The sequence below is a fragment of the Bombus flavifrons genome, chromosome 6 (assembly GCF_040668555.2).
Source record: "Bombus flavifrons isolate JBK064 chromosome 6, iyBomFlav1_principal, whole genome shotgun sequence".
Taxonomy (NCBI): Eukaryota; Metazoa; Arthropoda; class Insecta; order Hymenoptera; family Apidae; genus Bombus; species Bombus flavifrons.
Window position 1 is genome coordinate 1,231,522 of NC_138447.1, and position 14,679 is coordinate 1,246,200.

The window sequence follows — 14,679 nt, forward strand, 5'->3', positions numbered from 1 at the left end:
TTATAAATGTGACCACGATATCGGATCACGTCGGCAACGATACCGAGGCGATCCCGGATGCGACGAGTGGCGAGCCGGATGATCGTAAGGTAATCGCTTGGTCTCGCTTCGAGGGTGCGAGCTGACCGGTTTAAGTGTGTGTATAGCGATGTCGCTTCCCGCGGTGATTTTCCATGAAACGCCGAAGGCCAATCAGATAACATTGTATGAAAGAACCACCGCTAGGATTCTTTTGGTGTCTCTTCACCATAGAGTCTCACCATCATATTTCAAATTATCCGGTTTGGAAAATGAAGTATTTTATTTAAGACGACAACAAAATTTTTGTAACAAAATTTGATTCTTTTTCCTTCGATGTAATTGCGTTACGCTACTTAATGAATAGTAAACCGACTGAACATTGGAGTGGAAAGATTCATCCAGGTTAGAGGATACGATTTGGTCGATCTAAGCGGGTGTTTAGCGGTGTCGATCCCTAGGCGACCTTTCCACGGAATACTAAGGGCCGCTAGGGGTCGCTATACGACTCGTAAGAAGGGTTGCCCGCTAGAAGCAACTTGTATAACGAGGTATAGAATCACTTCACGCCCTCTGATCGTTGACAAACCGTCGCCGTCTTTATAGTGCTATTAGATGTTCTCAGGATCCTATCAAAAGGATTAAGTGTAATCACCCTCAAAGGAGGATTTCTCTTTAGATTATTTTTACGAGTCTAATGTAATTTTACGAGTCTAAAAGAATCGAATTTAGATAAACGTCTCTCATATTTTTAAGCGTGGACGATATAATTATAGTTGACTACTGGAGGAAAAAGATTATCGATATAGGTACATTTGTTGATTTAATTCGATACCTTCGAGTAATTTAGATTTGCTTTTTCTATCCACGTGGATTAATTATAGAACGAACGTAACCTCTTTATTTTTAATATTATGTTTTCTATGCTTAACAAAGGTTGTTGGTTTACGATCTGACGAACTTTAATTAAAATGCACAAAGTTTGACTTCTCTTGCTCATTAGTGACTGAAGATGAGGATATTTTCATAACCGCATCTTCGAGACCAACAAATACGCGGAGAACACGGAGAAACGTCACGAGTTCTTGAATTGACGAACTAATTTCAACTAATTAATCTCGAGATAAGGTATTGTAATCAAATATTCCATGAAATAAATTCCATCTTATAATATACTAGTTTTCGTGAATTTTTCAATTTTCCAAATTGCAATTCCATAAGCCAGAAGAAGTATTAGCGATTTGCCTCGTTTCAGTAATCGATTTCCACGTATCCTGCTTCTTCGCTCTGAACGTGCACGTAAAATTAAAGTTTCGAAGATTCGCGTAGTACTAAAGAAAAGTCACCACGTCCTAAACGCATCGAAGGATCCTATCGAACGGATTCCGAATTTAAGATTCGAGAAACGGCAAGAAGACGACGACACGACGACCCTTACGCGACGTACGAGTTGGCGATAGTCCAGAAGATGCCAATTCAATCTTCCTCCCTACTGCGGATGGAAAATTTCAGGTGGCCGACGAACTTCGTCGTCCGTTTCCTCTTCTATGCCCCCTTCTAGCCACTGCAGTCCTTTGAGTATGTTTCTTCCTTCTTTTCAACAACTCGTTTCTAAGCATCTGCCTTGGCATTTCTTAACAATCATACTCGCGAATAACACTGGTGTCGAGTGCAGCTATATACTTCCTTTTTCAATTTATCCAGCTCTTGGTAGTTAATTATATCCTTCGAATCGTATAAAAAGTTGCTGGGCAGTCGAATCTTTGTTGAATTGTACGTTGTAAGATATCTTTACGAGTATCGAGTTGAGATTTATGCATTATCTAATAGTATATGTGTTTATATTTTAAGTTTAATTTTCACAATGTGTTAATTTAACGCCAAGGTAAGATTAAATTTCTTATAAATTCTTGAATTTTTGGGGAACAACTTTCAATACGTAGCATCGCGTCATTAAAACATTCCTTGTCCTTGATATAATTAATTCAAGATACCAAACACTTCTCGATATATACGACAACCGATATCTCTAGCGAAACTCGTTGCCTAAATATCATTTTCCATCGCGTAAAAATTCGTAAACATTCGGACTAAAAACGCCCGCTGAGAAAGCAATTAATTTATTCACGTGCAGGATATGAGTGCACCGAATGAGAAAATTATTCAAGAACACCTTCTTCCTACCACCAGGATACGCACGTATATCTCGGCTCGTTCACGAAGCTTCCCAGCGTTTCACGTAGAGCGCGCTTCGATTTTAACGAGCTCCTTCATTGATGAATCGCGTTCATCAAAGCTCCGCACGATTTCAGCTCGATCTCGTGATCTAACGATGCCACGTAATCAGCGTCGAGCTAACGGAGAACTTCCGAGGCGCCTGCTGCCACTTACTTAGCATACATCGCGACGCTCGTCGCGTCCGACGGGCTAACGCGTTTCTCATCTCAAAACATGCGGATCTTCCTTGCTACGATTGCGAACGTGCCGCCGCCCTCCAGAAACTTCGCCCTGCACATTTGTTAGACGTCGCACGTTTATTGGCTCGTGCTTTGTACGAAATATTCCAAGTAGAAGGAAATTTCGCGAAGTAAGTTTTAAGGCGCGCTATAGCAAATTTGTACAAATGAATACGTTTATTTACCTTGTATGGCCCCAAGTCCTTGACACTGCAGGCTAATTTTACAGTACGTCCTGCTGGCACTGTGATATTTCCTATTTCATCAATGAACTCAGGATCCGGTACGCTGGTAACTGAAACAACTGTAACTGAAACAAAATAAAACGACTGTTAACATAATGTTGATGCAGGCTTGAATATTTAATTAAAAGAAATTTTCTGCTTTAGATAAAATAGTCAGCCGCAAATCTATTAATTCGTACATCTAACAAGACAACTCCAAACTCGGCCTATGATCGCAAAAGGGAGAAACTTCTTTTTTTTCGACGGAGGTCCGCGAGTGACTAGTATTTCCTACGAAGGTTGGATTGCACAGAAAGAGGAGAGATCGATCGATCGGAGAAGAGAGGCAATGTCTACGTGGATGTGTGGATGCGCTTTGAGTTATAGGAGGCCGCCGCTCGGACTGACAGCCTAGTTATTGAATACAAAATGCAATTTTTCAAGTCTGCCGCGCGGTACATCTACTCACAGCCAGTCTTGAAAAGTAACAGACCGTTCTTCTCGCGAGGAACTGATCGAATCCTCGCCAGGATTTCCAGATACACTCGTCTCGTCCAACCGGTACCAGCGATCCATCCTGAAATTCGCGATCGCGTCTTCTTCGTTGAATAGCATTATTTCATGGAGTACGTTCTATGGGAGAAAGAACGAACAAGAATACGAACTGATGCTACGTGGTCGAAACGAGTTTCGATGTTGAAAGATAATGACGTTATTCAAGGCATGGAATGGTTTCAAATTCGAAAGGAGAAGAAGAAGAAATGTTTCCTCCATTTATTTCTAATAGAGTAGTTAAAAGGAAATTTTTAAAGAAAGAGATTAGAGTAAACATTAATGGTAAGTTGCTGTGCGGAGGACCTTTCTGAAAAGTATAAAATGATTGTGGGGAAATTTTAAAGCAATGGAAACAGTGACGTAAAATTTATTTAAAAATTCATTCTGAAATTTGACCTGGTTTTCATACATTAAAATTTAACACGTCGCAAATTTCAAAATTTCTTCGTCAATAAATGATGTATGAAGTCAATAAAAATCAATAAATCCTCTCAAAGAAACACCAAGATTCGCTTAGAATTTCTTGTAAATTCCTGCAGAAGATACTCGATAAACAAGAAGGCCGATTTGCGAACTACACTTACCGATTCTTTAACATCTAAGCGCGCCGTTCAAACGTTATTATGAATTACACGCTGGAATACGAAATATCGATCTATGAAAGGGATGGCGGAGACGTAGATACGAATGGCTGGGCAAGAGGCAAACGGAACTAGCAAAAATGAGAAAGGTCGTTACCTCTGAAGAAACCTGACATGCCAAAGAATTTCCTACAGTGAGAGAACGCTAGTTTCGAGAGTTCGAACGCGATTCCTCTAACGATCTGTACAGTTGCATCTGTATTCCTCTACCCTTCGCGCTTACCTTAAACTCTGTCCCAAACCTCAGAAGCAAATCCTCTTGCTGTGTCAAGACATCGAACGAAGATTTACTCCACGTGTCCTATGCACGTCTCATTTCTCTAACTTTGTGTCCCCTTTTTTGATACGTCGAACGTTAATGTTTAAACGAGTTAACGATATGGATTTTTCAAGTTAGGTTTGAGTTTGAGTAGCGGTGAGATATTATATATATATAGCTATATAATTGTAACTTTTGTAACTTAGGTTTAACTCAAACTATATAAAGTTCTTAATCGTATACTGTAGGTAGTCGTACCAATAAATTGGCATCCACGCTAAATTAAAAGTTAAAGAAGATTGGATAACGGTAAAACATTTGAGTACAACGGTATTATACAAATTATAAAATAAAATATACTGAAAATAGCACAATTAAATCATGTATTCTATATAATTCACCGACAAACCAAGAACCACGATCTCACAGAATTCTTCCGACGCTCTGCTGTAAGAATCCGTTCCCTGTCCGGAGCACAAAGCGTTACGATACTTGTTTACAACGGCGTCCATAAAAATAAATGCAGAACAGCGTGGTCGTCCACGCAGAGAAGCCATGTTCCGGGTTCTCATGTAGCCTAGATTTACATGCGCGTATACACGAGCAAATAAATGGAACGGAAAGAAAATGGAGAAACACGAGGGGAGGAAAAGGTGAGTTCTAAAGGTAACTCCAAGTGACTGCCGTTTGCCAACCGTGCAGGACCTGCGCTACTAGGAAATTCTCTTTGGGCCACTGCCATCGACTTCGCTATGTACCGGGCCAAAGGAGCCATCGCTCGTGCACCTCTGCACGCGTGTACCTTCGTCTGAGACTGTATTTTCAACTTCCCTACCTTCGACGTAGCATGTGCTTCACGCGGCCAGGCTCATCCTGATCTTCACAGTTCATAACGACTGCAAACTTCAAAGAAATCAAAGATTCATATCGAACGGAGGTTAAATGGCTGCTCCGGCAGAACAGGCTTCATTAAGAATAGAAATTTTCTTGAATTTTTATGGAATACGAGCGTAGTTTTACGTTGGTAAGTACTCTTCGTTCGTTGTTAACAAGATAATATTATTCTCGTTTGACAATAGCAGAATGTGTCTGGTACACTTTATTTTTATATATTTCCAATTTTCGCGTAGAATAATATGACAAACAGAAACCAATAGACAAACGTTATCAAAGGAATGAAGCGTGGTCATATAGCTACGAAGATCCAAGTACTTTTTACGCGCTTCTAATTAAATCTACTTGCAGTACGCATTATTATATACTAATAATTAGCGCGCGCGAGAGAAAAGGAGTAAGAGAGAGAAAGAGTGAGAGAAATCTTCGCTTTGATTAGTTACCATGAAACTATTTGTTATGATGCATAGAAAATTGATAAAGCGAACGATTCTAATTATTGAAGAAACTTATGATTCTATCTTCGCTCTTTTACGTGAAATATAAATTATGGCACTTATTAATTTAATCTTTAGAATGACTTAACCATGTAACGATAAAAAATTATTAACTCATAGAATTTTACCTTCGAGTACATTCGATTAAATTTCGATAATAACCACTAGAGAAAAAACTTACACCTTCTCCGACTGCGAACCAAGCAGTCTTTTTTCACGCGATTCCATCAACAACCAATAATTGACCTACCAATTAGATGTCAATCAGCAAATTTCTGAAAATACCTAAAAAACGAAAAGGAGAAGAAGCAAAACGAAGAAGTCGAGGTCAAATAGAAGATTACGAGCGCGATCATTACAGTCTGGAAAAAAAGATAAAGAATAAAAAGAGAAGGAAAGTGTGATTCAAGCAAGAATCTCGTCATACTTAGCAGAGAAAGCCTTAGGGGAGATCGTGAAGTATTAATTACGGGTAAAAGTAGTCCGACACGAGCCGTAGCTTCTATCACGGGATAATTAAAATACGATGCCTGAGTATCGGCTGTCGTTCGAATTAACGAGCGCCAAGAGAGCGGTCAAAGCGACCGAAAGAAGGGTGCTCAGCGAAAGAAGTGGCTTCTTCGAGACCACGATCCGTCAGAAATTGTAAAGAGCTCCGAAGATCCGAAACGTGACGCGTTTCGCGCCAATAGCCAACGCCTTTCGTTAATTGGAGCAGCCTTGAGCGGACGAAAGTGAAAAATATACAAAATCGAGAAACATGATAGCTTTCACGATCAATATACAAACATTTACATACACCTAGATGTGCACGTATGTCTGTGATATTTTAAGCATGTCGACTTCCACGAAACGTGCTTAGCTGATTAAAGTTTGAGAGATTCCTTCATTACATGGCTCGAGTGGTTTTGTGAATTTTAATTAATACATACGCGAGGCGACCGCACGTATCACGAGAGAAAAATCGCTCTCGAACTAGCTATCTGACTTCTAGAAGATTATTAATTACGTAACGCAGCGGAAAACCACTTCTGTCGTTCTGATGGAACTGGTGATTAGAGAATGCTTTTCGAGAGTAGCAAAATTGCGGAATGTCTTCAACCTGTGTTTCTTTCGTTGAGATGTTATTTCAAGAGAGTTATTATTACTGAAAACCGATGGCACAATTTAATTGTCATATCTGGATTAGAGGTGACGTGGAAAGGAATATTAAATCACCATACAAATATAAGTAATAGCGTACATCGAACACCGCTTGTAAAATTTTTTAATTTTGGTATCTTGAGCAATGTGCTGAATTTTAATACAATTACAACAAATTAAGTTTGCTTTTAAACTCTACCTCTTTTGCGTTCGAAATTTATGACAAATTATAAATACGAGAAAATGTCAGAATTGTGGCAAAAGCTTTCCTAATTTGAGTGACCGATCTGTAGTTTCGCTACATCTGGCTGTTTCGAAATTAAATTGTTTCATTTGAATATAAAAATTCTTTGCTTAAATTTCAAAATCACTTATTGATTATTAAAATGGTGTATAAGATTAAATATGTAGGAACATAATATAAGATAGATAAGGTTATATAATATGATGTTGAAAACTACCAATGGTATACTGACATATCCTTATTGACCAGAGTGCATTTACGTCATTGCTCCCTTTATTCCCTTTATTAATTTTATTCTATAGTTACATATATATGTGTATATATATATATATATATATATATATATATATATGTATGTCGGGTTCACATTATGATTAAGGTTAGGGGCGTGAAGCGAATCTTCATTTGGATTAGACATTGTTGTTATGCAATAGAGAAAATATTTACTAGTGCAAATATGATTATTACAGAATTTGACAAATAACCGTGGTAATTAGATACTCGAGATGCTAATGACAATGATCTTAGGTTCAATAACGAATCCGCGGTCAGCGGGATAACCAAATGCGCTTTCTTCCAAAGTCCAAGTTCTACTCAACTTGCTTGTCTACGGTACAAGTATTACTGAACTAACTCTTTGTTAAAACGTAAAATATCCACCAAGCGTGAAGACGCTATGTATCTCGCTAATGCGACCTCACGAGAGAATGACTTTCTGTCACGATGATGCTGCAGAGGAGAACTATGATGGGGTGTGTCTAAGGACACGAGATCATCGGATTCGTCGAGGAAAACCTTCGTTCGGAAAGTGAGGGAAATAAACGTTTCTGTTAATTGGTTAATTTCTATGTTGGTGGTTGAAGAAGGATGCTAACCGCCCTTGAGAGAAAGTTGCTAAAGGGAAGCGTCGTTCGTGAGAAAAGCAGATTTCCCGTATCTTCCCGTAGTAGGTGGTAGATTTAGGGACTGTTAGGATAAACACTGTTAGTCCGTTTGGAGGACTTTAGTTAACTAAATCCTAAGATTTATAGCGGGTCCTCAGACTAGCTGAACATGTACTGTGGAGATGCATTGACATCTCCGACAGAAACCGTTGAAATGTTTACTGTCGCGTGCCTAATAGCTACAACTATTTCTTGCCTACGATCTATGCGGTCCGTACGGACGGCGCACGGCCAGCGCTGACCATCTCTGTGGACGGAGTACTTTTTCGCTAGACTGAACTCTGTTGATTGACTATTCAAAGCACAAATCGTAATAAGTTATAGTAATTCTTTTGCACGAGATTAAATGATTCAAAAGTGTAATTTTCTAATATTAATTATTTATTATAAACATTGAAATTTACAATAAACTAGAATTTGGGTAATAAACTAGAAAACAATAAACTAGGAAACTAAATTTAGTAAATATAACACAAGTTAATAATTCAGTTGTGTGTGAAAAATTTCAAAACAATTATCGATACATAATCCGACATCGCATTTTCTGCATTCGTATTGCGTGTCACTCCTTCTCTTATTTTTCACACAAACAACACATTTTCATCTTGATAATTGTGTTGTGCCGGCACGATTAGGGCATTTTGATGGAAAATGCCTATCAATTAAACGAAATGGTAAATCTTCAGACTTTCTCTTTCCTCCTTCTAACATGCTTCTACGTTGGAAATATTTTCGTAAAATGTCTCTTATCAACGCTAAATGAAATTCACTAAATTTTTGTTTCGAAGCAGTAGATTTTTGATATAAAATATATGCATTATATATAAGGAATTCATTTATATTTATCTCACACAAACGTAATAGTATTACTTCTGCGTAAGTGTTCGGAAAAATTGACAAACGCATATATGCGTCCTTAGTCCATGCCGGACACTTACAGAAAACGCATATATGTGTCCTTAGTCCACACCAATAGCTTTCGCCACACGCATATATGCGTCCATAGCACTCTAAGGGTTAAGGAAAGCTATAGAATTACTCCATCCTTATGTTAGGTAAAAACGTTCATCCCGTAACCGCGGCTACGTTCAGCGACTTGTTATCGCCTCGAGCCCATACTCACTATCATAAATCTCGGACAATTATAATCGAGTTAAATTATACTGACTAAAATATTGGGGGTTTTCCGAAGAATTCCAAAGGGAAGGTCCCGGTGTCCTTTCATCTCCGACACATATATACACGTTATTCCAGACTTCAAAATAGACAATTAAGTGCTGTAAAACAAGACTGCAAAAAATTCACATTAAAAACGTTTTAATTAAAAAAAAGAAAATTAAGTCCGGTAGGGGAACCGGACTGCCTGGCACGGCGGCACGATCTGACATGGTCGCACACCGCTCCATTAGGGGTTGTATTGTGCGCGGGGGGGGGGGCATCGCTCGCACCGATTCCTGGGCCTCTCTCGATCGCAACCGGGACGGTCATCGTGTAGGTTTTGGTTGGTTGGAGTCCGGCACCAGCACGCCGTTTTCCCCAGAAGCGGCCTGGTGTCTGTGCGGATTTCCTCCACGTTAAAAAAAATGATTGTTTTATCTCTATATTTAGTAAGTACATTACCCTAAACAGAATATTCCGGACGAAATTTTTCACACACAGCGCGCGTTCTCAAATTGTTTATGCAATTCATAAAACGCCTTCAACGACGTGCGTGCGAATTATCAAATAGTGTGCAGGAGCACAATGTACCGTGCGTTACAAGTAGCAGAAAGAAAGATTTTTATTTCTCGCGGCGTCGCATTCGAGGCTTTTCCAAACGGGATGTGTTGATAGAAGGAATTGTGTAAATATTGTAACAAATGCATGCTGTAACAAATAGCTATATTCTCGTGCGTATCCAGTATGATATAAAACCAATAGCGCGGCGTGAAACAATTTTTGCATTCCCGACCTGACGGAAGAAAGAATGAAGCTCTGTGAAGCCAGCTCGTATATACCCATTCACGTTCGGTGTGTTTTTCTAATAATTTTTATACGCTTCGACGATTAATATCTATATTTATATCGGTATGTGATTGATCATTTTTGGTCGATTACTTGTTGCAAAACGAATATGATACTTTATATGTAACTCTTTAGTTGATGCAATCGTTGATGCATTCCATGACTACACTATCATATTAACCAATTGTAATATGAATTTATCAGCTTTCGCTAAATTTGAGCTTTTTTAGGAAGAGGTTGAAGGACGGTGTGCCAAAAGTTTTTGCTTTGACATTACTGCAAGAAATCGCTGACTTGCCACGTCTGGTTCTATTTAACTTAGATTTATCGCTTAGAGGAGGAATAATGTGTGTCTTTAAAAATAATTATACCTCACGCAGTTAGTGATAACAGAACGAAAAAACAATTTAAAATCTACTTAATTCACGCTATAATAATAAGCATTCTTCTTTAATAAATCGTATGCGTTAAATTCACTTTATTCTTATATGAAAATCTTACTATTTCAATATGTGTAATCGTATATCTTACAAATCATATTACAAAATAAAATTAAGCTCGAATTACCATGGCATCGCTATGACGAACAAGTTGTCACATTTAACAATTAAATCCTGTCAAGTTCCCAAAATTCAGATTCAAAGGTAAATTCCTACAAAGGCTGTATCGTATTACCTTTGAAACGTTGCTACCAATCCAAAGGAATGTAGTTGTTTTAATTAACAACTTCTTCGTAACAACTTCTCCGACTTCTCCGAACAGGTCGTTGTCAATGAGTTATTATCACGGCGTTAAAGAGCTTTCTTGCGTTTTGACAAGCGTTTGTCAAGCGTGTAAAGAAGATAGTAAATCTGAAAAGCTGTTTTCACGTTGTGAATACGTCTGACGGTGTGTTCTAACGCATGGAACGGCTGCAACGAAAGTCTATACCGAGTACCGACGACGTGCACGACGCGGCGCGGTGCTTTGAACAGAGAGAAGCGTGAAGGAGTAGCAGAAGCAACAGTTTATGTCAATTTTCCGCTCGAAGGAGAGCGGGGTTCGCGACGAGACGGGCCGTCTATATCGTGCTCGCTCGTAAGCGTGCGTGCCAACGCACATGTATCCTCCTGAAAATATCGCTGTTACGGAAGCAATAGGCAATCGAGCGTGTGAAATATTTTCACGTGTAAACGTGTCCGCCGTGTGACGGGCAACCTTGTTATTTCAACTTTAGTTATTCAACTTCCTATGGCACCGTTCTCTCTCTCTCTCTCTCTCTCTCTCTCTCTCTATCTATCTATCTACCTATCTATTTCTCTCTGTCTCTATCTCTCTCACTCCCTCCCTCTCTTTCTGTTTCTATCTTCCTCTCCCTCTCTTTTTTTCGCACTTTCTCTTTCTGCATTATTAATAATCGACTTATATTTCAATTTTGCCTCGAACGGTGCGAATCAGTTGTCGACCTTCGCTAAATACGTACAATTACTGGAATATGAGAAAGATTTTTTGATCGAATTTTGTATTAATTAAGCTTGATATTTAATTAACTAAACTTAATTAAAATTAATATCAAAATCGACTCTATATATTTTAATGAGATTTAGATTCGATTTTAAGACACATCTGAACGTACGTATAACGTCTCAATCCGTTTAACTTCAAATGAAAATTGAATATTTGGCAGATCTAACTTCGATGTATTGATCAGTTCTGTCAATAAATATTCTTCGTTATCCAATATAGACAGTCTTTCTTCAAGACATAATTGTAACAACGAATATGTTGACGACACTAAGTGAACTAGTGTCCAGGTCCATACATAGAAAACGGATTAAATTTTTTAAGGAAAAATAAATACGAATAATTTCTTTAAAATTCATTTCTTGAGATAGAAATTGTGTTTTCAAAATATAGACAAACTTTTATACTACTACTAGGAATACTAACAGAATTAATTAATGAATATTTGAAATTAGGAAGGTATACACATAATAGAAACTAATTAAAATAATCTGAACTTCAAGTATAAGTTAAACCGGATTGCTTACCAAAACCAAATGAAGCTTAGGCGGTGCTGGAAACTTAGCTTGTAAAGTTAATTAACGACTAACTGAAAGACTTTAAAATCTTGTTGCTAGATATTTGTTCGATGTCTGATATTATAGACGCAATGAAACTATTCCCTTGAGAAGAGTTCAATTACTACTTAAAATCTTAAGTATTGGTGCAAATAGATTGACTAATTTTTACCTTTTCTCATTAAGACTAATCTATTTCAACTTTCTAGAAACACTAATATTCCCATTAGCTCGCCTGAAAATCGTTCTTCTGTAAAGTCTCGACACTCTTACTACACATTGATCATCATACAAAATTTCTCGTTGCCCGGATCAAATTTAATTTTCGGACAAAGAGTAACAAAGAGCAAAAAATTAAAAAAATAATTTCGATCGATCTAAGGACTATCTACGGTGCACGCAAATAGAAATCTTTAATTGACAAAAAGTGAGGAAAGATGCGGCACCGTAATCGAATATTCTCGTTTTCAGAATTTCATCGCGACCAGATCGCGAACCGATTTCGATTCGGCTTAAAAGGTGACTAGAGTTGGGATATATCCGGCAATCGTCAGAAATGTATGATCCTTTTTGCATCCGATTATGCGATCGAAAGGAAGAAAAAGGTTCGATTGTTTCGTTAGTTTCTCCGGTATTCACGTTTCCGCCAACATCGCGGTAGGAAGTCCGAACGAAATCCGAGATAAGGCGCACATGCACATGCATAGCCCCGCGACTCTCTCAGAGATACGAAAGTTTACTGTGGAAGCGAGCGCGTGTTCAGCATTTGCATATACACGGTGTCCTGGCCAAGGACCCTGCTTCTTTTCTCGCTTTTCTTCCACCGTGGTTTCGCGAGAAACATCTTGCACGCGGCAACTTGCGAAGCTTTAAAGTGTGGATTCGACGTGCAGATGTGGGTGGCTGTGCGAATGAGAACCCTTTTACTTTTCCTAACTTTCGTCTCTTTTTTCTTTCTCTTTTTCTTTATTTGGGTTCCCAGATTTTGAAACCGTAGAGTGGAAATCGTACTATATGCCTCGGTTTCTTTCTTGCTTTGTTCGTATTTTATCGTCCTAAACTGAGATATACCCAATTTAAGCGAATATATTCAGTTGTTTCTCACGTTATTGGAAGTAACAAAAAAGTTAGTTAAAACGTTTTATCGTTCGTAACGTGAACATTGAAAAAAAGATAATCATACTGGTCGAATTTTTAATATTGTCTGTTCATGTAGCAAGCATTAATGAAAACATGTTATTTATGCATGCTACGGTGTATAGAATATTCATGAAGTTATTTATAGAAAAATCCTGATGCACGTAACATGCTCTATTGACGTGAACGTAAACACACGACTTCAATTTTTTATCGTTTAAGAAGGATGTATTCGCACTCGAATGCGGAAAATAATTATTATATCATGAAGGGCGAAAATAAATATGAATTGTGTTTACCTTTGATTTACGTAGGAAGTGTTTGATTCGCATCAAAAATAAAAATAGATAGAGTTTAAAATGAAATATACGTAATAGCGGTGAATACCACCTCTTTTGTATTATTCTGCATTATGTATCATTATTATTATTACTGACAAATTATGAAATATTTTCGTAAAAATATAACAACGCAATTTAATTTGCTCAAATTCTAGAATACAAAATTTGTCTAAGTACTGAGAAGTTACAATTCACACTGTTACATTTGGCACAATTACATTTAACACTGCTTCGTCTAACGCTGCTTGAGGCTTGCGAGAGATAGCCGAATCCAGAAGGAACAGAATTCCAACGATAAAAAATTGTCGTACGAAGAACTTGTCTCTTGATATCAGTGGGACGTATTCCATCATCGAACCCTGATGTTTCATTTGATTTCATCTCAACAAATCCATCGTTGTAACCACCTCGTTTCTTTTTTTAATCGTAAGCACACACAGACTTTACACGCACAAACAGACGAGTTCGCATCATTCTCGTACGCGGATTACACTTCGTACGAACACAGATATCGTTTTTATCCAAACGCCGTCGTGCCGTCTGGCCATCTTCACATCCACTTTATCTTGATTCGACTGTGTATTTTCCAACGATGCGTTCTTCCCAACGGCTTTTTCCCCATCCACCGAAAAACTACGTTCTAGGGAATTCGGCGCGAGCGTGCGAATGTGCACGTGCACAGGAAAGATTTTCGAGAGCTGAATTTTTCAATGCCAACAACAGCTCAGCTGGCTGGTATGACGAACACGTGAACGGTTTCTCTTGTCGCGTCAATTCGATCTCCAGTAAATGTTTCTTTTTTATCGAACACGCTCGAGATACCAGATAGTATAGATCATCTTGTGATATGAATTTAATATATTGGACAAATGACAATTAGAAACAAAGTTCTATCTGTATTTCATATGATTTAATTGAAATTTAATTTCAATTCTACTTCAGCTTAATTTAATTTTCGAGAATATATTGAAAATGTGCTTCCCTCGGATTTATAGATATTTTATTATAGCTGATTGAATAATTATGTCAAAACCGTGAAAATAGTTGACGACGGGTGTAAATAATTTAAATCAGAATTCTTGGTGCCGATATCTGTATCAATATTCCATGCATTATATGTTAAAGTTAAAATACTAAGCGCGCATGAGTCAAAATCGATAAAATGCAAGCGACATCGACCACTTCCGTTCAACTGTCGCGGATTAGACAAAAGCACGGAAGGGTGGCTAAAATAAATTGCAGAAATGCTGATATGTTGAGTC

The 14,679-nt window shown here is 38.0% G+C and overlaps 1 protein-coding gene across 5 annotated transcripts in view; it reads right to left on the minus strand.

Annotated features, from left to right (window-relative positions):
* The window catches only part of LOC138180724 (lachesin), a 299,803-nt gene that overhangs the window by 190,488 nt on the left and 94,636 nt on the right, over window positions 1–14,679 (minus strand). For all 5 annotated transcript variants that reach the window (XM_069114824.1, XM_069114825.1, XM_069114826.1 and 2 more), the window contains one exon: window positions 2,660–2,784. In XM_069114824.1, coding sequence (XP_068970925.1) covers window positions 2,660–2,784 — 125 coding nt within the window. The remainder of the gene's footprint in view (window positions 1–2,659; window positions 2,785–14,679) is intronic.